At 43.3% G+C, this 24,405-nt stretch overlaps 1 protein-coding gene across 2 annotated transcripts in view; it reads left to right on the forward strand.

Annotated features, from left to right (window-relative positions):
• Positions 1-6,025: 6,025 nt before the first annotated feature.
• Positions 6,026-24,405, forward strand: part of LOC149305099 (protein lin-28 homolog A-like) — a 40,942-nt gene continuing 22,562 nt past the window's right edge. Inside the window, exons 1-2 of one of the 2 annotated variants that reach the window (XM_089479302.1) lie at positions 6,026-6,107; positions 7,713-7,858. In XM_089479302.1, coding sequence (XP_089335428.1) covers positions 6,026-6,107; positions 7,713-7,858 — 228 coding nt within the window. Of the gene's footprint in view, positions 6,108-7,673; positions 7,859-24,405 lie in introns of both variants that reach the window. The other variant, XM_089479303.1, reaches the window with a different exon arrangement.

A 24,405-nucleotide genomic window follows, 5' to 3' on the forward strand; every position in this document is an offset into this window, starting at 1 on the left:
GGTGGGTGTTCCCTAGTGGTTTGAGTGTTGGACTCTGGAGACCAGGGTTTCATTCCTAGCTGGGCCATGAAACCCACTGGGTGGTCTTGGGCAAGTCCCACTCTCTCAGCCTCAGGGGAAGGCAATGTCAAACCTCCTCTGAACAAATCTGGCCAGGAAAACCCCAGGATAGGGTTGTCTTATGGTCACTGTAAGTTGGAGACGACTTGAAGGCATACCACACACTCACACACCCAAGGAGCACATGTGTCCCTGGTTAGCTTTGTCCGCATGTGTGATGGGGTAGCTTAAGGGTTGGGGGGGTCGGCCCTCTTGTATCAACTACATGTGTCTATGCTTCCTTACGGCGCATTTGCAACCCAACAGCTGCGCAGGTGTTAACTCGCCAAGGGAACCGGATCCAAATTTCATCCACATATGAGTTTGCAAATATGATGCACGCTTACAAATAAAAAAACCCTCTGTTGTAAAGTAACGTGGGAAGGGGCTGACATGGGTGGAAGAGGAAGAGTTCTCTCTCTTTCTCTCTTTACAATCCCAGGGTGACACCGCTTTAACTGCCCTGGCTCCATGCTCTGGAATCCTGGGGATGTGTAGTTTTGTGAAACATTTAGCCTTCTCTATTAGAGAGCTCTGGTGCCCCCGACAAACTCCAGATCCCCAGCATTTCCAGAGCATAGAGCCAGGGCAGTTAAAGCAGTGTCAAACCGGATTATAGTGGGACCTTGTGTATTTCAAAAATGTGTCCCCCCCCAATGTTTCCACATCTCTAGTTTGGAGCTAAGGAAAAGAACCCCTCTAAACATCCCAGAGCTGCTGGGGAGGGTGCCCTTTGCCTTGTACACGTGTAGAGGGATGCATGTGTGAATTCCTCTTTTATTTCGGCAGGGTTTTTTGGTTTTTGTTTTGCAAAGGCGGCCTGGCTGTCTCTTTAAATGGAAGAGAGCTGGAGCATTTTTTTTTTTTTGCAAAGAGAGCTGGAGCTTGGCTGCAAAGGAAGGGCCAGCTGCTATTGTCCAGTTTTGAACTGATCACCGGAAATGGAGGGGCGAGTTGCCCTCCTGCCTTGGCCCTGGTCACTTGGCCATTGTCCTCAGCCAACCGTGAAATCTGGCCCCTCCATCCCCCAAAAAGAGAGAGCGAGAGAAAGAGAAGGAGGAGGGAGGGAAACCCAGCCCAAACTAGGGAGCCTTGGGCCTTTCCCTGGATCAAAGATCTTCTGGCTCTCTTCTATGGATAGATCTTCCAGAATCAAGGCTGAACCCCCCCCCCCACAACCTCCTTTTGCTCCATCCATTGTCAGATCTTCAGATCTGGAATTTTTTTGGGGGGGAGTAGAACACCCCCCTCCCCAAACTGTCCCCTCCTCCCTGGGCAATCCAATGGGCCATTTCTTTTGCCAATATGGCAAGCCAAAGCTGAGGGATGGGGAGGGTTTTTTTTTTTTGAGGGGCTGCCATTCACACTACTTTGGTTTGGTTAAAGGAAAGACACCCCCCAAAAAATAAGTCAGGAGGGGATTGGTTAGGGAACCCCCAAGCATTCAGAGCAAAGGAGAACAGGGGGATTCTCTGCCTCCCCTTAATCACAAACAGCCCCCCATGGATCTCTCTCTCTCCCCCCCCCCAAGGCTTCACGCCCACATTTCAAGGGGGGGTCCTCCCCTCCCCCCCCCTCAGTATCTCCCATTGATCGCCTCTGGCTTTATCTGATTGCCTTTTAAACAGGAACCAAGCCCTCCTCCCCCTCCCCTTCCGATGATCAATCAGTCCTGGTCTTGCAAAGGAGACTAATATAGACATCATGATTTATATACACACACACATGTGTATATATGTATGAATCTATCTATCTATCTATCTATCTATCTATCTATCTAATGTACAACACACATATGTACTGTATGTCACATATATAAAACACACATATTTGTATATATGTACAAATCATTATATATATATGACACACATGTGTATATATATAGATAGATTTAGTATACGACACACATATGTATATATGTATCATGATTTATTTATATATATATGTATGATAAACACATATGTATACATGTACAAATCATGATATATGTGTGTGTGTATACAACACACATATGTATGTCATGATTATATATGTATGTGTGTATATATATATATATATAACACATATATAAATCATGATATATATATATATATATATATATATATATATATATATATCATATATATGTATACATATTATTATTATTAACCTTTATTTATAAAGCGCTGTAAATTTACACAGCGCTGTACATACAATCTTTTTAATTAGACGGTTCCCTGCCCTCAGGCTTACAATCTAAAAAGACATGACATAAAAGGAGAAGGGAAAGGTGGTGGGGCTAGTAGGCTAATACATATAAAGTACATAGTACATGTATAAATCATGATTGATATATATGTATATATGACATATAAATCATTATATATATATATATATATATATATATATATATGACACATGTCTATATGTAGCAATCATTCTATATGTACATGATACACACATATATGTATAAATCATTGCACACATACACATCATATATATGTTGAAATCATGATTGATAGATATGTGTGTCTGTGTGTTTGTTGTTGTGTGCCTTCAGGTTGTTTTTGACTTATGGCAACCCTAATGTGGTGAATCTATCACAGGGTTTTCTTGGCAAGTTTCTTCAGAGGCGGTTTGCCATGGCCATCCTCTGAGGCTGAGAGAGTGTGACTTGCCCAGGGTCACCAGTGGGTTTCCGTGGCTGAGCCAGGATTCGAACTCAGGTCCTAGTCTAAGGTTTAAACCACTAAACCTCTCTCTCTCTCTCTCTCTGTGTATAGGTACAGAGAGAAGGAGGTGCAACAAATAGATAGTGTGCCTTTTTGTGTGTTGATCCCTTGACTTTACACAGTGTTGGGAAGCCACCCAGCCCCACACTTTTGGAAGACTGTGTTTTGTTGGGAAGGAGAGCCTCCCTTCTCCCGCATCTCCTCTCCTCCCAAGGCTTAGCTCCACACATTTTCTTGCAACTGGTGCAAGCTGTTCTCTCCAACCCTAAACCTTCATGGTGCCGAAGGATCTCATTCCTTAGGGTCAAGCATTCTAGTCAATTGGTGCATTTCTGGAAAGTTTTCAGATTCACAAAGATGTTAATAACTGCCATCTCCCTTCCAAGTTATTAAACTACTTACTCTACTTAGTATTTCGTGTTTTAAAAAGTAAGTTTTCCTTGCAAAGGTGAAGCGTAGATGATCCCTTGTTTTCAGCTTTACCAAGAATGCAAACAAGAGGGCCATTTTAAAACTCTGTCAAGATCACTTGCTTCCGATTCTTTAAAAAAGGTGTTTAAACTATTAAAATATACAATTATTTTTGTTTTGGGAGAAGTTAAACAATCTGGATGTTCCCCTTTCTCTCCTCTTCCTCCATCTGATCCCTGTTAAAATGTTGCTTTGGCTTATTGCGATCTGGAAAAAATAAAAATAAAAATGGGCTATTTTTCAAAATCAATAATCAATTAAGATTTGAACTTTTCACTGTAATATTCATTCACTCGCCCATACCCAGAAAACATAGCTTTGCTCACAATTCACCTTTTAGGGCCAGATTTCGTTAAAATCTATCTATCTATCTGAAATATATACAAAAAAGGAAAAAAAAATCATTGGAGAAATGCCTCAAATTCAATGAATTGAATTTCGTTAAAGAAGATTTCGTTGAAGAAGATCTATCTATCTATATGATATTTTCTATCTTCTATTTTTAGATAGATGAATTTCATATAGATAGATAGATGGATCTATCTGTCTGTCTATATAGATATAGTTCAGCTAGATAGATATATTAGATAGATAGATTTCATATAGATAGATGGACCTTCTATATTCTATTGATAGATAGATAGATTTTATATAGATATAGATAGATGGATGGATCTTTAGATAGATAGATAGATAGATAGATAGATAGATAGACAGACAGACAGACAGATTTCATATATGGATCTATCTTCTATTGATAAACAGATAGATTTTATATAGATATAGATAGATGGATGGATTTTTAGATAGATAGATAGATAGATAGATAGATAGACAGATTTCATATATGGATCTATCTTCTATTGATAAACAGATAGATTTCATATAGATATAGATAGATGGATGGATCTTCTATCTATCTAGATATATTTCATATAGATGAATGGATCGTTAGATAAATAGATAGATAGATTTCATATAGATAGATGGATCTGTAGATAGATAGATAGATAGATAGATAGATAGATAGATAGATAGATTTCATATAGGTAGAGATAGATAGATAGATAGATAGATAGATAGATAGATAGATAGATAGATAGATTTCATATAGGTAGAGATAGATAGATAGATAGATAGATAGACAGACAGATAGATAGAGATAGATAGATTATCTTTAACGAAATCTTTTTTAACGAAATTCAATTAATTGAATTTGATGCATTTCTCCCGTGACTCCCCCCCTTTTCATATATATATATGTGTGTGTGTGTGTGTGTGTGTATACACACACACACACACACACACACACACACACATATATGAAAAAAGAAATCCCTGGAGAAATGCATCAAATTCAATTTAATTGCAAAGGTGTTTGCATCTCTCCCTCACCAACTAAACTAAACCCTACCCCAATCAATCCCTTAGCTCTAATTCTGAATTGTTCTGAGCAAAGAACCAAGGCAGAGACATGTGGCCTCACCGACCAAGGAACCCAAGGATGGGAAAAGGCAGACGAAGGGCTCCTCAATCCCAAACCCGGAGATCCGATTTCTCCCTTGAAATGCCCAGGATTCCCTAGAGATGGTGGGAAGGGATCAGGACAACCTCCCTCCCTTTTGCCCACCCTCCTTTTCTCCCCCAAAAAAGGAGAAGGAAGAAAGAAAGAGGAGGAACGTGACAAAATGGAAGGAGGGAGGGAGGGAGGGAGGACCACAGTCCTTTCAAACAGATCAGCCAGGCCGCACTGCAGAGATAACCCACTTTGAGACCACTTTAACCGCCCTGGCTCAATGCTAGGGGGTTCTGGGAATGGCCTTTTGTTGTGGCCCCAGAGCCCTCGGACAGCGAAGGCTCAATGCCTCCCAAAGCCATCATTCCCAGGATTCACAGGGCTGCTGAAGCGCTCTCGAACTGGGTTATTTCTGCAGTGTGTTTAGGACCCTGTATCATTCGTCGGAAACGACTTGAAGGCACACAACTCAACTCCAATAGCAACTACGATTTTAATACCATCCCTGGAAGAGGCTTCCTCCTTGGAAGGTTTCGTTATGAGAGGCAAAACTATTATTGTTATTATTATTATTATTATTATTGATACCATCCTTGTTTCATTAGGAGAGGCAATGGGGGGTGATGGTCACGTGGGAGTGGGTTGTAAGGGGGGAGAGAAAAAGTGTGGCTGGGAAGGGATCTGGCCAGAGCCCCCCCTCAGTTTAAAGAGCCCCCTCCCTCCCTCTCTTTGCCTTTGCATTCAGGCAGAATAAAGTGGGGAGGGGAGAGATGGAGAGTGGAGGGTCTCCCAGGGGAAGGAAGGAAGGAAGGAAGGGAGGAAGAAAGGAAGGGAGGGAGGGAGGGGGTCCTGGGGGGGGTCTGTGTTTGGTGGGGAAGGAGGGGGAGGGGAAGAGGCCAAAAGGAGGGAGGCAGGGAGGGAAAGGGAGGCATTGTCTCTGGGAAATTTGGGCATCAGCAGCCCTGCAAGGCCCTCCTCAGCCCCCCCCCCCCCATTGTGGCCCAGAGGAGGATGCGCCTGGGCTGGGAGCTCTGGTGCTGGTGGTCCTCCTCCTCCTCCTCCTCCTCCTTTTCTCCCTGCCTCCTTCCCCCTTTCCTCGGAGGGGCGCTGCCCCGGTGACCCTCTCTCCTCCTCCTCCTCCGCCCAGGACCAGGACCAGGACCAGGGCTGCCTGGCTCAGGGCTCCAGAGAGCCAGCAGGAGGCTGAGAGGCTGCGGACGCCGCCGCCATGGGCTCCGTCTCCAACCAACAGTTCGCAGGTGAGAAAGAAGGAGAAGGCAGCCCTGGACCCCCGGATCCAGCCGGGAAACGCCGCTCCTCTCCTCTCCCTTCCCTTTCCGCTTTCTTGCCTTGCCTTGCCTTTCCTTTTTTCTTCCTTTCCTTTCCTTTCCTTTCGTCTTTCTTTTCTTCTTTCTTTCTTTCCTTTCCTCTTTCTTCCTTTCCCTTTCGTTTCCTCTTTCTTCCTTCCCTTCCCTTCCTTCCTTCCCTTTCTTCTTTTTACTTTCCTTCTTTTCTTCCTTCGTCCCTTCCTTCTTTCCTTCTTTTTACTTGATTCCCGTCCCCTTCCCCATCTGCCCCGATGCATTCCGAAAGAGCATTCCCATCCTTTCATCCAAATGAAGTTTTGCCTTCCTTCCTTCCCTTAACTTCCACCTTCTTGCCTATCCGTCCTGCAGAATATTTCCATCCTTTCTTCCAACTTTTCTTTCTTTCTTTCTTTCCTGAACTCTTACCCGCTCCATCCCTCAGCCTTCCTGAAGATTCCCTCCATCATTTCTTTAGGAGAGTTTTCCCTTCCTTCCTTCCGCCTCTGAGTTCCTAAAGAAAGATGATTTCCATCCTTTTTAAAGGTCCGGCTCTTTGCCTTCCTCTGTTCTTTTCCTTTCCTTTTCCATTTCTCTTTCCATTTCTTCCTTGGGTGACTTTTGGGGGATGATGGTGGAAGGGAGGGAGGACTGACCATGTGCTTCATGGGAAAAGGAAGGGGCTTTGGGGGGCTTTGGGGTGTCCCTAGTCTGGCAGCTGGGCTCTTGGGGCGATGAAAGACAAAGGCTGCAGCCACACGGGAGAAAGAACCCGGTTTGCTCCGCTTTGAGCCCACAACAAACTCCAATTCCCAGAATTCCATAGCCTTGAGCCAGGATGCTTAAAGCGGTGCCAAACCGGGTTATTATTCCCGTGTGGATGCAGCCTTTGTCTTTCATTTGGGACCCTTGGAGAGGGGCTTTCGCAGGCACCCATTGCCTTGCTTTTAACACAATCTGCTGGGGGCTTTTTTCCCTTGCCAAGTGTTGGATCTTGGAGGGAGGGAGAGAACACCTGGGATCCCCCCCATGATCCAGTTGTTGGCCAAGGGATCCCTCGGTCCTCCCTGGAAGGGAAAAGCCCAGCTCCGGAGCTGCGAGCCAGGCTCCTTCCTTGGAAAGCGAGGCGGCTCTCCGGCCAAGCCCCAGCTCCTCGCCCAGCCTCCAAACTGGGAGCCCTGGGGCCAAGGACCTACCCTCCCGCCCTCCTTCCCTTCACCTTTCTCTCCCCCCTTCCCTTATTCCTCCTTTCCTTTCCTTCCTTCCCTTCCCTCTTTCCTTTCCTCCTTTCTCCCTCCCTCCCTTTCCTTCATCTGTTCCTTCCTTCCTTCTTTCTTTCCTTCCCTCCCTTCCTTCATTTCCTTCTTTCCCTTCTTTCTTCTCTGATTCCTTTCCCTCCTTCCTTCCTCTTCCCTTCCTCCTCCTCCCTTCCCCTTTCTTCCCTTCCTCCTTTCCTGTCCTTCCCTATCTTCCTTCTCTCCCTCCTTCTCTTTGCCTCTGGGGATCAGGGGGGAAGAGGGGGCCCTTCCTTTCCCCACTGACCCTCCTTCTCCTTCCCTTTCTCCTTCTTAGGGGGCTGTGAGGGCCAGGAGGGGGAGGCCGAGCCCTCAGGGCCCGAGGAAGGTGGGCAGCCCTTGCCCTTGCGGGGCGCTGGCATCTGCAAGTGGTTCAATGTGCGGATGGGCTTTGGCTTCCTCTCCATGACCACCAAGGAAGGCGCTGCCCTGGAGGCCCCCGTCGATGTCTTCGTCCACCAGGTAAGGGCCCTCCCAGGAGAGATCGCAGGAGGACACCTTTTCCCAGCCCAAAGGACCAAGGGGTCCCTCCTGGAGACCATCCACAGGCCAGAAACCACCAGGTCTTATCATGTGGCTCCACGCCTATGGCATCCTGGGAATGGTAGCTTGTTCTGGTGCCACCACCAACCACAGTTTCCAGAATGCCAATGCATGGAGTGGTGGCGGTTAAAGCAGCATCATGCTGGGTTATTTCTGCAGTGTGGATGCAGCCCTGGGGGAAAAGTTGGGGGATCACTGCTTGGCACAAGCTGGCGCAGGGTGTTGGTGTGTGTGTGGCAGAGAGAGATTGTAAAAATGGAGGAGATTCCAGGTTAGTTCAATGGACAACTAACTTTTTTACGCACCATGTGCAAAGGGAGCGTTGGATCTCCTCCATCCCAGGTGCAACATCTTTTCCTGCCCCACTTTTTATGCCTGCCTGGACTCAATCCAAGAGGCACCCTTGGCTGCTTGGTCTTTTTGGAGAGTGTAGGTGGGATCCACTTTGTTACATCTCCCAATGCTACTCCTGCTCTGCAATCCCTTTTTCTGAATTCTCTTGATTCGCCTGGATTTGGGTTCCTGACCTTAAAGTCTGGTGGAAAGTGGTCTCAGCTGGATTTCCCTTTCCCATGTGTTTGGCCTTTGCTATAAAAAAGGGAGTTGTGAAGGTCCTTTGAATAGTCCTGGTACTAGCTAGGGCCTGCCCTGGCTTAAAAAACCAGGTCCAGAAACATTTGTGCACAGGAGGTTTGCCATTGCTTTCTCTGAGGCTGAGAGCATATGACTTACCCAAGGTCAGCGAATCGACTTATCTACGGATCAACATATATATTACACTTTACCTTTTATTCAAAAGGGACTCATCCCCTGGTGAAAGTCAAGAGTGTAATCTGTCCTGGAAGCACCAATCCTTTTTCATTTTCTTATCCATTCAACCTTTAGTGCGAATACGAAGTTATGCCTGCTGGAATTTTTGAAGTTCTTTGGCATTCTTTCCTTTGCTTCATCCTTTAGATCCTTTGTTATATGCCCCTAAATTTTACCCTCGACTTATCCATGGGTCATATAAAAATCCATAATCCAATATAAAAATCCATGGGTCATATAAAAATCCATAATCCAATATAAAAATCCATGGGTCATATAAAAATCCATAATCCAATATAAAAATCCATGGGTCATATAAAAATCCAAAATAGACTACTATAAGTAGCCTGAAGTCTAAATCAAATGTGTTCATTTCTTGAATGTTGTTTAGAGAAGGGTGATGCTGCTGCAATTGATTAACATGGCGACTGCATTGGAAATTTTAAAAGGATGCCTGGTGATACCAAAACATCTTCTTGCCCTGCAGTTTTGTAGTGCTGGTTACTTGGTAACATCTTACTAAGAAAGATGTACAAATGGAATTTGGGCATGGTTTATGGTCTGTCTTATGAAGTCTGGCATTGCATCCACATAACTCCACCTTGTTTCCCATCTGTGATAAACAAGGAACTTGTTGACATACTCACAAAGTTTACTTCCACCATTCACATTGTGCGCCTTCAAGTCATTTCCGATTTATGGTGACCCTAAGGTGACCAGATAATGGGGTTTTCTTGGCAAGATTTGTTCAGAGGGGGTTTGCTTTTGCCCTCTCCTGAGGCTGAGAGAGTGTGACTTGTCCAAGGTCACTCAGTGAGTTTAATGGCCAAGATGGGAATCAATCCTGTTCTCCAGAGTTCTAGTCCAACACTCAAATCACTACTGTTATGCTAGCTGAAGCCATTCTATTATAATTCATTATTTAGGATTACTTTTATAAGGCTATATGTGTTTGTCTTTCTTTCTTTGCATACTTTAAGTCTGCTGTCATAAGGCATAACAAGAGAGACTTGTGGCACATTAAAAGTCTAGCAGATTTTGTTTGGCCTATGGTTTTGTAGAAGGGTGATGCTGCCACTTCATTAGGGGCTACATTCCTTGAAAGTTAATTTAGCCAGATTAAATATGTTAGTCTATAGATTGCCACAAGATTCTTTACGGAGATAGACACTGTAAAAATGGAAGGTCTCTTAATTTTTAACATTTTGACCCTTTGACCCTAAGATACCTAAGAATCATAAGACAAGGTTGTGGTACTTGTGTTGCTAGAGATAATAGGAACAAGTAGTAATTGAAGGGGGTTACTTTGGACTTTGGTCATTACCTAGGCTGCAGTATGCACTAAAGAAGCTGTTGGTGCGATGTGTTATAGGGATTTTATTCTCAATGTGGTTTCATCCAATTAACTAGCAAATAGAGATGGGGCGATACACTGACTGTAATTTAGAACTGCACTGAATGAAATTGTGGAATGTAGTTCATTGTTACAGTGATGGCAATCATATGGCCCCTGCCTAGCTTCCAAGATCAGATGTGATCTGGTGACTTTAGGGCGGTGATTCCCAAACTTTGGTTCTCCAAGTCTTTCGGACCTCAACTCCCAGAAGCCCTACCAGTTCAGTCAACAGCCAGGAATTCTGGGAGCTGAAGGATAAAACCTCTGGAGGATCAAAGTCTGGGAATCACTGCTTTGGGGGATCTGGCAGGCACAGCCCTAACTACAGCCTGAAATCTCCATGGTACCTATTAGAGCCTAATCCAATAAAAGTTGCAATCCTGAACACACTTATCTGAGAGTTAGCCTCACTGACTGCACCAAGAGATAAGAAGAAGTGTGTGAATGGGTGTGCTGTTAAGTCTACTCTCTTATTCTTTTACCGCAACCTAAATGTGGTTATAAATGCAAACTTTGCAGCCTTAACATCGTTTCAAATTTCTCTCTTTCCATATCCACTCTGGTTTTGAAGCCTCCCAATACTGCAGCCTTTTGCTTGATCCTAATGATGACATTGTCAGGTGGTAGGTTTTGATTGTTTTTGTCCCTAATGGAACAGTGCGGTTGTTCTTGCATTTTTAGACTTTCTGTTGATATCCGTAATGGATCCATGGAAGGTGCCATGTTTTTGAATCAGTTTTATAGCAGCACTTAAAAGTCACCCAGGTTCCTTCTTCCCAATACGTTCTCAATACATCAAATAAAATTTTGTTGGACCATTTCTGAACCATCCTAATTTGAATGTGGAGGGGAAGAATTGTACGTCAAACATTCTCAAGTTGGCAAACTTAGGTGACGCTATCACAGGACTTTCTGGAGCTGAGAGTGTGTGATTCACCCAAGGTCACCCACTGGGTTTCCATGGCCAAGTGGAAAATTCCCTGGTCTCCAGAGTAGTCCAGTGCTCAAACCACTACACCACATCTATGGAAATTTTCTCAGAAGGTGCTAAAAGTTCTGGAAACCCAGTCTGCTTCTTTGCAGAGCCTCTAGGTCTAAGAAGGAAGTCAAGGTGATCTAAGATCCCTCTCCAGGCCCAATTTGGTTCTTCTGGCTAAGAAATCTCTGATGACAGCAGCCATTTTGATAACTGGTGTAATGTAGGCTTCAGTTTGTTAAGGAATAGTTCCAATACAAAAACAAGTAAGTATACAGTGGACCCTTGTTATACGCTGAGGTTTGGTTCCAAGATCCTCTGTGGATAACAAAATCCGCATATGCTCAAGTCTCATTAAATATAATAACATAGCAAATTGGTGTCCCTTATAAAAATGGAAAATCAAGGTTGGATATTTGAAACTTATACTTTTTTGAACATTTTCAAACCGCGTCTGCTTGAATCCGTGTATAAAAAATCAGTGTATATACACCCGTGCTTCTGTTTCACTTGAAAGACTGGTTGTTAAACCTCTGCTCAAGAGGAATCCTGTTGGAAATTGGCCTCGGATTTGATTCCTACTGCTCAGGATTTCCCTTGAGTCTTGTTTTCCTTCCCACCCAGGCAGATGGTAAATTTACAAAAATGAATGGATGTGGGCCATTATTTCTGCATTTTACTCCCCCAGCCCCAGAGAATAGTTTTCCCCCAGGTCAGGGCTTGGATACATTGATGGAAAAGCCCAGAGGGAATAAATACGGAATGCTGATTTCCCTGTTCCTCTTTGGAAGGAGGCAGATTGCAACTGGACTGTCCGAGCGAAAGGACAATTGCTTTGTTGTAGCCCATCACCAGTCACTGGTATGTGGCTGGGATTTTAAGTGTCCGTCTGAATTTGGGAGAAATGGGGCCCATCCTTTTCAGGCGGAGGGGGAAACCTGGGGAGGGCCGACTTTTGGAATTGGTTCCATCTAGGTTAGACGGTGGGAGGGAATGGTGGGAGCTGATAGAATGCAATGGCAAGTTCTTTAAAGAAAAGGTGAGGCCTGTTTTGTGCTTGTCTGTGTTTCTGGAATTCAGTGGTGACCCCCAGATCCTGGAGACTGGGTGGCAGCCCTCTGTTCTCCCCAGGATTTATTGCCCCCAGACAGTCTAGTTTTCCGATTGTAGGCCCCAATAGTCTTGCACACAAAAATTAAGTGGCTGGGTGTCTCTGGCCATTGTAACAACTTTGCCCCAACACCTCCTCCCTATTCTAGGAAAAGATCATCCACATTCCATTGGAACCTCTTTTTATTCATCCACTGTGGAGGAAAAAGTCCTTAAGACATCATGGCTTGCTTTTGCAGCCACAATTTTAAGTGCTCCTATGTGTCCTTGCATACCTCATGATGTGGGAATCTTGGTGAAGAGGCACTAAGGAATGGTTTGTTCCAGGACTCCTCTCCCCTTTTTTGTTTAGGCTACCAGTTTTTGTAATTTTATTATATTTTGTTATTGGTTTCAATTGTTCTCATCCACTCCTAGTACTGTGTAAGGATTTGACATAAAGGAAGTCTGAGATACAAATGTTTGTAGGTGTATGAACATGATTAAATATTTTTAATGTCAAGCAACTGTAATAAAGGAATTGGATTAATAGGCTGGAGCAAGATTTAGGGCCATTGCACACTGCCCAGTTGTAGCACTTCAATTCCAGTTTTAACTGCCATGATTCCATTCTGTGGAGTCCTGAGATTTTGCGGAAAGGTGTTTAATTCTCTGCCTGTGCCCTTATTCATACTTGGAATAGACCTATTTCAGTCTAGTTGATTTCACTGGGCCTAACTCTACGCCTAGATCCAAAATAGTGGTGGAAATTACATATGTGTCCCTCCAGATGTTGTTAGACTGCAGTCCCTATTTCCCTCACCATTACTAGAGCATTGCAGTGCAACATCTGGAGGGCCGCATAGTTTTGACTCCTCTTTGAGAACATAAAGATTAAATGACAGATTAAATGTGGTCAGTCAATAGATATGGTCATGAAGATAAAGGAAATGTTTGTGGACAGAAGTGGTGTTCCTACCAAGTGCTAAGCAAGTTATAAGTGCTAAGCAACCAGTCCTCTGGTTAGCAGGATACCTTCCACCCCACAGAGCATTACTGCCAAGGTGTCTCATTTCCACTGCTGTTTTCAAACAGATAAGAAACAGCAGGAGTTTTTCCTGTTGTTGTTGTTGTTATATCCCTTGAGGTATTTTTTTGATTTATGGTGACCCTAAGGCGAACCTATCACAAGGTTTTCATGGCAGGTTTCTTCAGAGGGGGTTTGCCACTGCAAAGTCCTCTGAGGCTGAGAGAGATTTGTCCGGGGTCACCCAGTGGGTTTTAATGGCTGAACAGGGATTTGAACCCTGTGCTCCAGTCATTTTGAAGTCTTCCAAAATGCAAACCATCCCACTATAATGGCTCCTGCCCTTTATGTGGCCTGGGCTTATCTAAGAAGCCAGTCTGACTTTTCCTCAAGGGGTACTGATGGACAAACACAACTGAAACACTTCATCGCTAACCTTCCTCAGTGATGTACAAATGGCAGACATTGTTGGTTGTGTTTTAGGGCCCATATTTGGCTTATGCTGGGCCATTGAGAGGCCAGGGTCCTAAGAGAAGAGAGTATACATACTGCAGAATATAACTGAAGCAGAGTTGGACTTGAAACTGTACATGAAGGTAGGCCACTCCAGATGTGATATGAAGCCACCACGACCAATCAGCTGTAGGCCAACTGAGTACAGTGTGAGCACAAAATGAAAACTAGAAACATATATAGAACCAATGACTCAAGAGCTTACTCTCATCCACAGACACAGTTGCACCCCAAAGAGCAGGGATGGGTAAAATCCAGCCCCAGCCATTGTGCGGCTCTCACCATTGCTAGAGTTGCTGGGGTTTGCAGTGCAACATCTGGAAGGCTGCATAGTTTTCACTTCTCTTTGAGATCATAAAGATTAGGTGACTTCCTGACAATGGCCCTTGTTGTTGTGTGCCTTCAAGTCATTTTCAGCTTATGGTGACCCTAAAGTGACCCTTTCATAGGGTTTTCTTGGCAAGATTTCTTCACAGGGAGCTTGCCTTTGCCTTCCTCTAAGGCAGAGAGAAGGTGACTTGCTTGCCCAAGTTTACTCAGTGAATGGCAGAGCAAGTATTCCAGCCGTGGGGGGGTCCCAGACTCCTAGTCCAACATTCAAACCACTACAGTCCACTGTCTAATCCTCACCAGGCTCTTTTTTGTGGTGTTCAGCCCTTCCAGACTTTCTGAAGTTGCCCTTTTACAACATCCTTCAAAAGACGAATGGCCTCACCTGGAAACAGAAGTGGCAAGTCACCTTTTAAATACATTATAGGTCCCTCCTGCATTGTGTAACATAAAAAAATAGCCATTTTTCAAAACCAGAAGTAGGCTTCCCATCACTTAAAAGTTCTGGAGAGTCTGGTACTTTTTTGCACTGTGCGATTCTGGGCCTGCATTTCTCTCTCCTTCCTTCCTTCCCTCCCTCTCTGATCTGTCTTTCAGGATTTTGAGCATAAAGTGGATTTTGAGCAATGTCTGCTGCCTTGTTGTCCTTAAGGGAAGGATATAAGTCAATTAATAAATGCATTGTTGTGATAAATAGTTCATAGGTTCCAGCTTTCTCAATTCATTGCCTCCGCGAATGCTATAAACAGGTTGGGAATTGTGGTTTGGCACATCTCAAAGGCATTAGGTTAGAAGCTGTTAGTCTATATATTGTGATACAGCCATCTATGCATTCTACATTTATATCCCTTCTTTGTCCCCAGAGTCCCAGGACAGTTAAATGGTACCTTTAGCCTGAACATCAATCCTGTGGGGTAGGTTAAACTGACAGTGTGTCACTGGAGCAGCTCATGCATCTGTCTAGTTCTAGTCCAACCACCACACCTCATTGTTTCTCTTTTGAATTGCTTTACGAAGAAGCAGTGATATAGTTACTGCCTAGACTGTCTATGAAATTGTTTGAAAGGTTGCTTGTGGTGGGATTTGATGAGTCTCTGGTCTACATGTAATTGTTAATCCCAACGAAAATGGACCCATTGAACATCCGTTTTGATTCAGCAAACATCCTTTGATTCAGTAGGTCGACTGGATTTAGATCCATGTTTGCATACTTGTGTATACAAACTTCTGGGGAAGAAGAACTTCTGGAGAAACAACCATTGTGTTTTAGCCTATGATTGAGAATATCTTTAGGGAAGCTTCTGAACGCTCTCACTTTGACCCTTTAGTGCTAAAAGTGTGAGAGCTGTGGAGCCTGTGCAATGTTAGAGAGCTGGACTGGGACTTGGGAGAATCAGGTTCAAGCCCTCACTAGGCAATTAAACCCAAGGGATTGACTTTAGGCCAGTTGCTATCAGCCTAGCCTTCCTCACAGGGTTGTTGTGAGGATAAGGTGGGTGAGAAGGAGAGTTATGTGTGCTGCCCTGGATTTACTGGAGGAAAAGTGGAATATAAATGTAACTGTTCAACAATAAGTAGAACTGGATTCAGAAATGAGTGTCCAAAATTACATGTAGAAATGGTATGGGAGAAGAAGGGATAATGCTCTGCATAATGGGGAGGTGAGTAAGGATGAATTTGGGCTTGAAGACAGGTTTCCTTCAGTTTACTTGAACAGACTGAAAATAAGGAAGGTGCTCCTCTCTAGTCATTGGGAGCATGGGAACTGCTGCATGAAGGGCCTCCGGGTTCAAGTCTGTACTGGAGCTCCATAAATGCTTGCATTGATCATATGTAGACACTTTCCTTAGATTGAGAGTGAGTAGAAGGGGAGGAATCCTGGTTAGCTTCTTGCAAGTGAGCTGTTGCACTCATAAAGTGGTGTCAAACTGCCTTAATTCTATCATATATCTACAGCTCAAGTTTACAAAAGTTTATGCTGCCAATGTCTTTCTCTCAGTCTCAAAGGTGCCACAAGATCCCTTTGCATGACTAAGAATGTGATCTGAGTAATCTGCATTGCAAATCGGCATGTTAACCATAATCTTGCTTTGGTTGGTTTTAGGCAAGGTTAAGTTTAGCCTGCGCATGGGCCAAACAGGTTAATACTATATATTATCTTTGGGATATTGCTCGAATTACTTGAGGTCACATCTTGGGAATGCTTTTTGATCAACCTAAATTGCTGTGTAAATGCCAAAGATGTTTTTATAACATCTTGAAATGTATTTGTTGATTTATTTTCCAAATGGTTTGGCCATTTCACATGGCATAGCAAGTCACTGGCAGGCTGGAAATTGGTGCACAAATGGACACAAAAACTACTTCTGGAGAGCATCATGCCCTCCTTGCCCATGCACAATGTCCTCACACCAGACACAGGGTCTGCTTTGATGGCATCAGGGTCATTGATAACCCTCTCCTGGTCATTTACATATGTGAAAGATAACCCACAGGAAGTTGCAGTGGAAGAAAGAAGGGAATTGGCCTCTTTAGGTCCATTAAATCACTTTATTACAGGAACCAGATCTGAATAGCCCTTGCTGGCAGGGGGCTGGTCTCCATCTCTTCTTCCCTTCCCCTCCAGCAATCATCTGCCCCCAACTCTTCTGATCTGATAGCAAAGTAATCAAAATCTTGTCAACAGAAGAGGCCAGTTGGGTTTTTCCCCTTCCCTCCACCTGAGATTTGGGTAGGTCATATCTGGGTTCAATAACCATGGGAGTGGAAATGGCAAATAAATGCCATAGAAAGTGAGAAAAATCAAGTATGTCAGGATGGCATAATCCAGGATGATGATGGGAGGATTCAAGCTGGGTCTTTTCCTTCACTATTGCCACTGCCATTAAACTAATGGGCCAAATCCATTGTTCCACAACATCAATAGAGTTCCATTGATTGTCACCTTCCTGAATGAAGGTTATTCCTCACCTCCTTGATCATGGTTTGTTGAACAGGAGCCCAAAGAGGAAAGGGTTAACTTCCTCTGGAATATGACTTTGGCAGAACCTGAGAAAGTTTTATTTTTATTTTTCTTTCTTTTCCTTTTCCTTTTCTGGACTACAGTGCCCAGAACCCCTCAGCCAGCATGGCGATGGCTCTGGACCTTGATGGTTCTCTAGCTGAAAGGGAATAAAGCAGCCATTATTGATAATCCCCTTGCATAAGTGATACAGTTGCATAAGTGATCAGTTAAAAAGGCACTTTACATTTATTTAAACTCCTGTGATGGTGCTGTTGTTGTTTTTATATGCTTCCAAATCTGACTTATGGTGACCCTATCATTTGAGATTTCTTGGCAAGATTTGTTCAGAGGGGTTTGCCATTGCCTTCCTCTGTGGCTAAGATAGTATGACTTGTCCAGGGTCACCCAGTTGGTTTCTACAACCAAGTGGGGATTCAGACCCTGGTTTCCAGAGTGCTAGTCCAACATCCAAATCACTGCACTATACTGGCTCTCATCATGGTGATACTATTAGGTTTTACTTGCCTTGCTATTCTTGCGTGCATTAGTGGCATGTAGCCCCTCAGAACATCTCCTCAGCCTCAAGCTGGAGAAGGTTTCCTTCCTTTATGCTACAACTTTCTTCAGCCTGGAACCCTCAAGATGGTTGGACCAGTGATTCTTAACTCTTTTTTTACCAAAAACAATATTTAAATATCTTTTGTTGCTGCAGATCTCTAAGACTTAACTGAAGATTTAAATATTAATACCTGAACAATGAACCAGGAAAGATTTTTCTCCTGCTCCTACCTATTGGTTGGAACAGATTAATTGGCAAAAGGCAGGCAGAGCCATCCAGCCTTTGCTTTGGCTCCTGTCACTTAGCTGCTCTGCAGTGGAGAGGAGGTGAGCTGAGCAGCTGCAAGACTTTGTGGACCCCCTATGAGGACATTGCAGCCCCCTGGGGGTCTGTGGACCATAGGTTAAGAACCACTGGGTTGGGGGACATAAATCTCATTAGCCATAGCTAGATGGATAAAGTAGAGGTAGAAAAGCCAATCAGAAATACTTGCATTGACTGTTGTGATCAGAGTCATTGACAAGAACAGCATGTGCTTGGAGTGAATGTGGTTTTCTGAATGTTATCTTGGTTAAACTGAGATTAAACCACGATTGCCAAGAAGGCCTATTATCCTTTTTGGCATTTCCTTGAGTCATCAGTTGAGTCTATCACATTTGATTTGGCCGCAGCTTCCCCTCAGAGTTGGCCCACTCCATTTTGTACACTGCAGTTGGGGAAGCCAATTTAAAAAGCATTGTGGCTTTCTTCTAAGCCACCACTGAGCAGAGCTGGAAAAAGTCAGAGCCAGGAAATACTGTATGGAAAGCAGTCTTTCCCAATCCCAGTATGATAACTTCCAGATATATCACGCTAAGACCTAAATCCTGTTGTTAGTCTTGACTAGAGTAGGCCCAATAAATTGATGGGAGTTACTAATGTGTTGACTTACCATTGAGCAATTGATTGAATCATCTACTGTAGTTGAAAGTAACTGTTTTAAATTTGTTGTTAGCTTCTTAGAGTCCCTATATCAGGAAAAAGGCAGGGTATATAAATAAATAACATGAAATAACAACTATCAGAATGCTAGCCTATCGTGCCCATCATTTTCAGCCACTATAATTCAATACCTCTGGACCATATTGCTTTGGGAAAGGCTGCTGGTGGTTTTCACAGGACAATGGAAGCCCAATCTGTTGCATTAAACAACCATCATTAGTATGGTTGTTTTTGGGTCTTTTGGGTCAGTTAATTGGCGATACATAAAATTCATGGATTGGATTGATGGGGAAGTGGTTAAATCTTTTGCACAACAGTAGAGCAATGGGATACTGTCAAGTTGTTTATTTTTTTTAGTAAGAAACGGGGGTGGATCACAAAAATATCATTTTAGGATGACAAGTTAATGCTGGACAATCCAGTTGGTAGTCTCAGATTGAGTAGACCTACTGAATCAGTAGAATTTATATACAGGTTGACCTATTATGCAGCAATTTATTCAATGGTCTACTTGACTTGAGGCAGACTACCAAGTTAGGCAAATGGAGTTAAAACCAAGGAAAAGTAATAGCTGGAGGAGCAAATGTGTGTTGTGGAGCAAGATAGTTGGTTGTCAGTTGTTTTTAATGAGTTTGAAGATTGTGAGTGAATTTACTTTTCATATATGTATTGGCTTGCTCTTTATACTAATTGTAATATATTTGTGGAAAAGTGTCACTTATATCTCTGGTTATATTGCTTGCTTACTCAGATGTGAATGCAAAAGCTGAAAAATTAAAGGGTGGGAAAGTGTTTAAAAAGGAAATATGATAGCCAGCCTGATATAGGGGTCCGAGTGTTGGACTAGGACTCCAAAAGACCTGCTCAGCCATGGAAGCTCACTGGCTGACCTTGGACAAGTTACTCTCTCTCAACCAGAGACAGAAAATGTCAAACATCTTCTGAATAAATCTTGCATCTCATGCTACGCTGGTCAATTTGATGGCCTGTAATAGTAACCACAAGCAATGGGGGCAAGCAGCATCATCTCCTCTATGGCGTTCAAAAACATACCTGTGTTAGTCTGGGAAAAAAAGTATGCACAGTGATCTTGTAGCACCTTTGTGAATAACTGAAAGAAGTTGGTAGCATGAACTTTTGTAGACTTGAGCCTGCTTTCTCAGATGCATACAGTGGAGTGAATTTTAATTGACATTTCTCACACATAACCGGCTTATTTATTATTTTGGATCTTATTGTAATTTTTGTATTGTATTTTTTCACTGCTGTTAGCCGCCAGATTCCCTGTGATTGGGTGGGATACAAATAAATTATTATTATTATTATTATTATTATTATTATTATTCTATAGGTCTGTGTCTGGACTCTCCAATCCACCCTATGCATCTGGGGAATTAGTCTGAAGCCTAGAAAAAGCTCATGCTCCCAGCTTCTTTCTTTCAATCAGTTTCAAAGGTGCTACAAGATCCCTTTGCATATTCATCTATAGCATGGTGCAGCTTCTTTCTTTCAATCAGTTTCAAAGGTGCTACAAGATCCCTTTGCATATTCATCTATAGCATGGTGCAGCTTCTTTCTTTCAATCAGTTTCAAAGGTGCTACAAGATCCCTTTGCATATTCATCTATAGCATGGTGCAGCTTCTTTCTTTCAATCAGTTTCAAAGGTGCTACAAGATCCCTTTGCATATTCATCTATAGCATGGTGCTGACCTCTCAAGGTAATGTTCTCTGCTTCTGGCTTACTTTGAACTGGAGCAGCATGGCTTGCTAGGTTCTTCTTTGAGTTGTGGTTTGATTGGATCACAATGAAGTACTAAATGGAGCATCTTTTTCATTTCATGTCATACTCTGATTTGATTTCTCATTCTGAAATCATGATAAACCCTGAGAGCAAAGAGAAAAGTCTTTTGGAGGTTTTTTTTTTGGTGGTGATGGTGGGAGAATTGCATGACAATGGGGGGAAAGCCAGCTCTGAGATCCAGGAATGTAGCTCCCCCCTCTATAGAAGATGCATATGCTAATTTATCATTTGGCTCCAACAGATTCCTCCTTTTTCCCCTAAGTAGCTGGAAAAGGCCTTCCACCACTTTAGCAAGGAAGGAAACAATTGTGTATCAGGGGGTGGGGTGGGTTAAGAAGTCTCAGCTTTGCAAATTCAATCAAAACACTTCTTTTGTCCTTTATGTACTGGTAGATCTAATCACCAGAATCTTGGAGAGCACATGTGTTTTGAAAGGAAAACAAAGAAACCCCTTGGTAATTAATTCTTGGATATCATGGCCCATATTGAAGGGTAGGGGTGATGTGGGAAAACAGCCCTGATCCAGTTACCTGGTTTGTGAATTTGATTTTTGAAAAAGAAATCCTTCTGATCAGGAGCTATGATTTCTCCCAAGTTCTTGCTACTAGCTTTCCCTAGCATTGCACTTTCAAGATGGAGGTCAAATTGCCACTCATTTATCCCTAAATGACATGGCCATGCTGCCTGGAATTGATGATATATGTGGTAAAATCCCTCCGCAGGCTACCAAGTTTGGGGAAGATTGGGTTTTTTGATCATAGAGGGAAGTGTATTCGGGATTAATGCCTGAAGTTAGAGAAATATTCTTTGGATACTAGACAATTGCTCTGGATATACCATGGCTGTGTTTGCCAACTGCTGGCTCATCCTGGCTTACTGTGAATAGCATCTGTGCTACTACACAAGGCTTCTTCCCTCTTACTTGGCTCCTGCTTCATGTCTGAGTAAGGAAACAAAACAGAAATCGTTTTATTATGTTACTGTGTGACTGTAAGATCCTGTCGTCTTACTCCCCAAAACACCTGGATTCCAAACTCTCCAATGTTCAATTCATGTGATGGTTCCAGATGGGGAATTCTGATGGTTAAAAATGCTGTGTGAGGCAACAAATAGTAATCATTGCAACACTGACTTCTTTGCAGCGTATGATTGTTTGGGGTAAATGCTCAACAATAACTCCTTCCGATAACAGCTTCATCTGGTATCTGCCAGTAGCTTTATGCCTGAAACAGAGTGACTGAGAAACAAAAGGGACTTATCAGAATGCTTTGGGGAATCTTGAGGTTTGCATAAACACTGTACATAAAATATCGAGAGTACATCCTCCCACCTCCTTGGATGTATCCCAAAGCCATGGAAGGTAGAATTTCATCCAGAAAAGAAACCTGGAATGGAGCAGAATGGGATGGTTGGAAGGAATAGCCGACTGAAACAGTGAATGAGGACACTGTGTTTAAGAGGGAGAACATGTGGCAATATTTTGTTACAGACCTAATATTTCCATAACACTTCCTCCATGGAAGCTTTCCTTTTGCGAGACTTGCAGTTGCTAGGTTTTAGGATACGGATCTGCATTTGCTGATGTATATGTTGCTTTGTGGGCATCAATATTGTTAATCTTTGTAATACCCATGTGAGGAAGGTCAGGGCTATCACTCCCATATTGAATGTGGGTGCATGGAGTGTGTGTTGGCTTTTCTATGAGAACATTGCCTATGGGAGCTGCTGTTCCTGCTGCGATTAGAATAAGATAACACAAATCTCTCTTGCCTCTGGGAGAAAATGGTGTTGAAATCTAGTGGCAATATTATGCATTATTTTCATTTTTTAAAAAGTACATTTCTCTTCTAGGATGGTTGTCTGAGCCACCCAGCCAGTTCACATGTTGTTATTTTATTTAACTCCTATCTGGGCTGCTTACTTATCCTCTGTATCCCTCAAACAATGTGTCTGGTTGAACAGCAAAAGTTGAAAATCAATGTTTTGTATTTGTGTGATATCCATGCACCAAAAAGCCAGGAAGATTGGCTAGCACTGGGTGTGCATATGAATATTTTGGACCCATCCTGCCATTTGAAGCAAGACAGGGAGTAACAGCACTATAACTCATGAGCCTCCCTATCCATGTGTTGGCAGGGTACAGAGTTGGGTGTATGTATGTAATTGTCAACCTATCACACACCATAGGTAAGACAATAGATAAAAACTCTAACACTAATGGTGCAACTGCTGCAGCTAGTGGGCACATTTTGCTGCCTACCAAACATTTATTTGTATATTCTTCCTGATTCTTAATTGTCGTATTACTTGGGTAGCCAAATTCTTCATCCACTTACCAGAAGTGTCCTCATGCCTGTTCCCACCATTAGTTAAACCAGCATCAGTTCTTGCCCACCTCCTACTCTCTGCCTGCTGGGCTCCTGAGACCCAATAAGGGTCCATTCCCATGGCACTGCAAAAGACCAGCCTCTGATTTCAGGTTTGACCATAAAATCTCAGGAAAATGGTATGCTGCCAACTTGGCAAGTTTGTCCCTTGCTAATTCAGGATCCCTTCACGCAACACAGTAATAATGCTATCATTCCACTTTAACTGTCATGGAAACATCCAATGGCATCTTGGGATTTGCAGAGGGGCATTTAAAATTCTTAGGTGGAGAGATGTAGGGTCTTGGCAAACTACAGACCTCTGGATTCTATAGGATGCAGCCATTTCAGGTTTACTGGAATCACAGTGCTAGAATTGTGGCATGTGGAAGGGTCCTCAATCTACACAGAGACCCTATGGAAAGGCCGGTGTGTGTGTTATATGGGAATTTGAAGGCCCATCTTCTGCATTTTGTTCCCTTTGTAAAATTTCCCCCCACCAAAAAGCCTCTCTGTGCTCTTAAGGACCGATGGGGGTCACAGTCACACCATGGAGAAGATCATATTCATCATGTTTTGGGGCTTCAGTGAGTTATTTTAGGACCAGTCAAGGTTTTTTTCTTTTTCAATCAGGAAGTAAAATGGAAATCAGTTTCAGATTGAAAGAAGTTCTGTCTTCGATGTGAAATATCACAATGGACCCCAAAACATGGCAGATTTGCTTCTGTCTCCCTAGGGGACATTGCTACAAAACTTTCTGCTCAAAAATGGAGGATGTTATCAAATTTTGCATGCCAGCTTGGAAGTCACATGCAGCCAATGTCAATGGGCCACATTTTTTCCACCCTGCCCTAGAACTAAGGGTAAGTAGACTTCAGATTTGCAGAATCGCCTTTGTTTCTAACTGGAATCCAGAGCTCTGCCATCCAGAGCTGGGTACAAAACAGTGGCGCAGGCAGACAGTATAAATGAAGGAACGGAATGCTCTGAGTGTGTGCTCAGCCCAGAAATTTTTGATCAGTGCCAGAACCAAACTCACCAATCCTTTCATACAAAAACCCACACGCAGAAGTTTCTTTTAATCTATTGTTTGCTGATGGGAGTGGGATGTCTTTTAGTTCTAACTGTAATTAGACAATTGGGAGTCTGAAAGCTTTGTTGACCTACTGCAAACTATGCAAAGATCCTAATCCAGAACTTGGAAGTTTTTTATATTTTATAGGACACCTGGATTTTGCTAGTCCCCAGAAGTCATTTTTCCAAGCTGGGTCCTGATCCAACCTCCTGACTGGCCTCATCCTAGGGAGTAAACTGAGGTATAAGCAAGTTAAAGATCTGGTGTGAGTGCTGCCCTGCAGCCAGGGACTGAGAGGAACTTGGAAACTGGTTGCATCGCTGGGATGAGAGATAGCCACATGGGTTGGAGAGAGGGGCCCTCTTAATCGCAGGCATTCTCCTCCACTCTTGTCTCCTAAGGGCAAATGGAGCCAGGCGGCACCTTTTCTTGAAAGGGCAAGGCAGGGAGAAAATGCCTTAGATAATCAAGCCATTGTTTGCTGGGCCACCTCTCCCTGGGATTGCAAAGGGCTCTCTAAATTCCTGGGAAAGGCAGC

This window comes from Sceloporus occidentalis, unplaced genomic scaffold, assembly GCF_023333645.1.
Source record: "Sceloporus occidentalis isolate IW3139 unplaced genomic scaffold, rSceOcc1.0.p SCAF_13, whole genome shotgun sequence".
Lineage (NCBI taxonomy): Eukaryota > Metazoa > Chordata > Lepidosauria > Squamata > Phrynosomatidae > Sceloporus > Sceloporus occidentalis.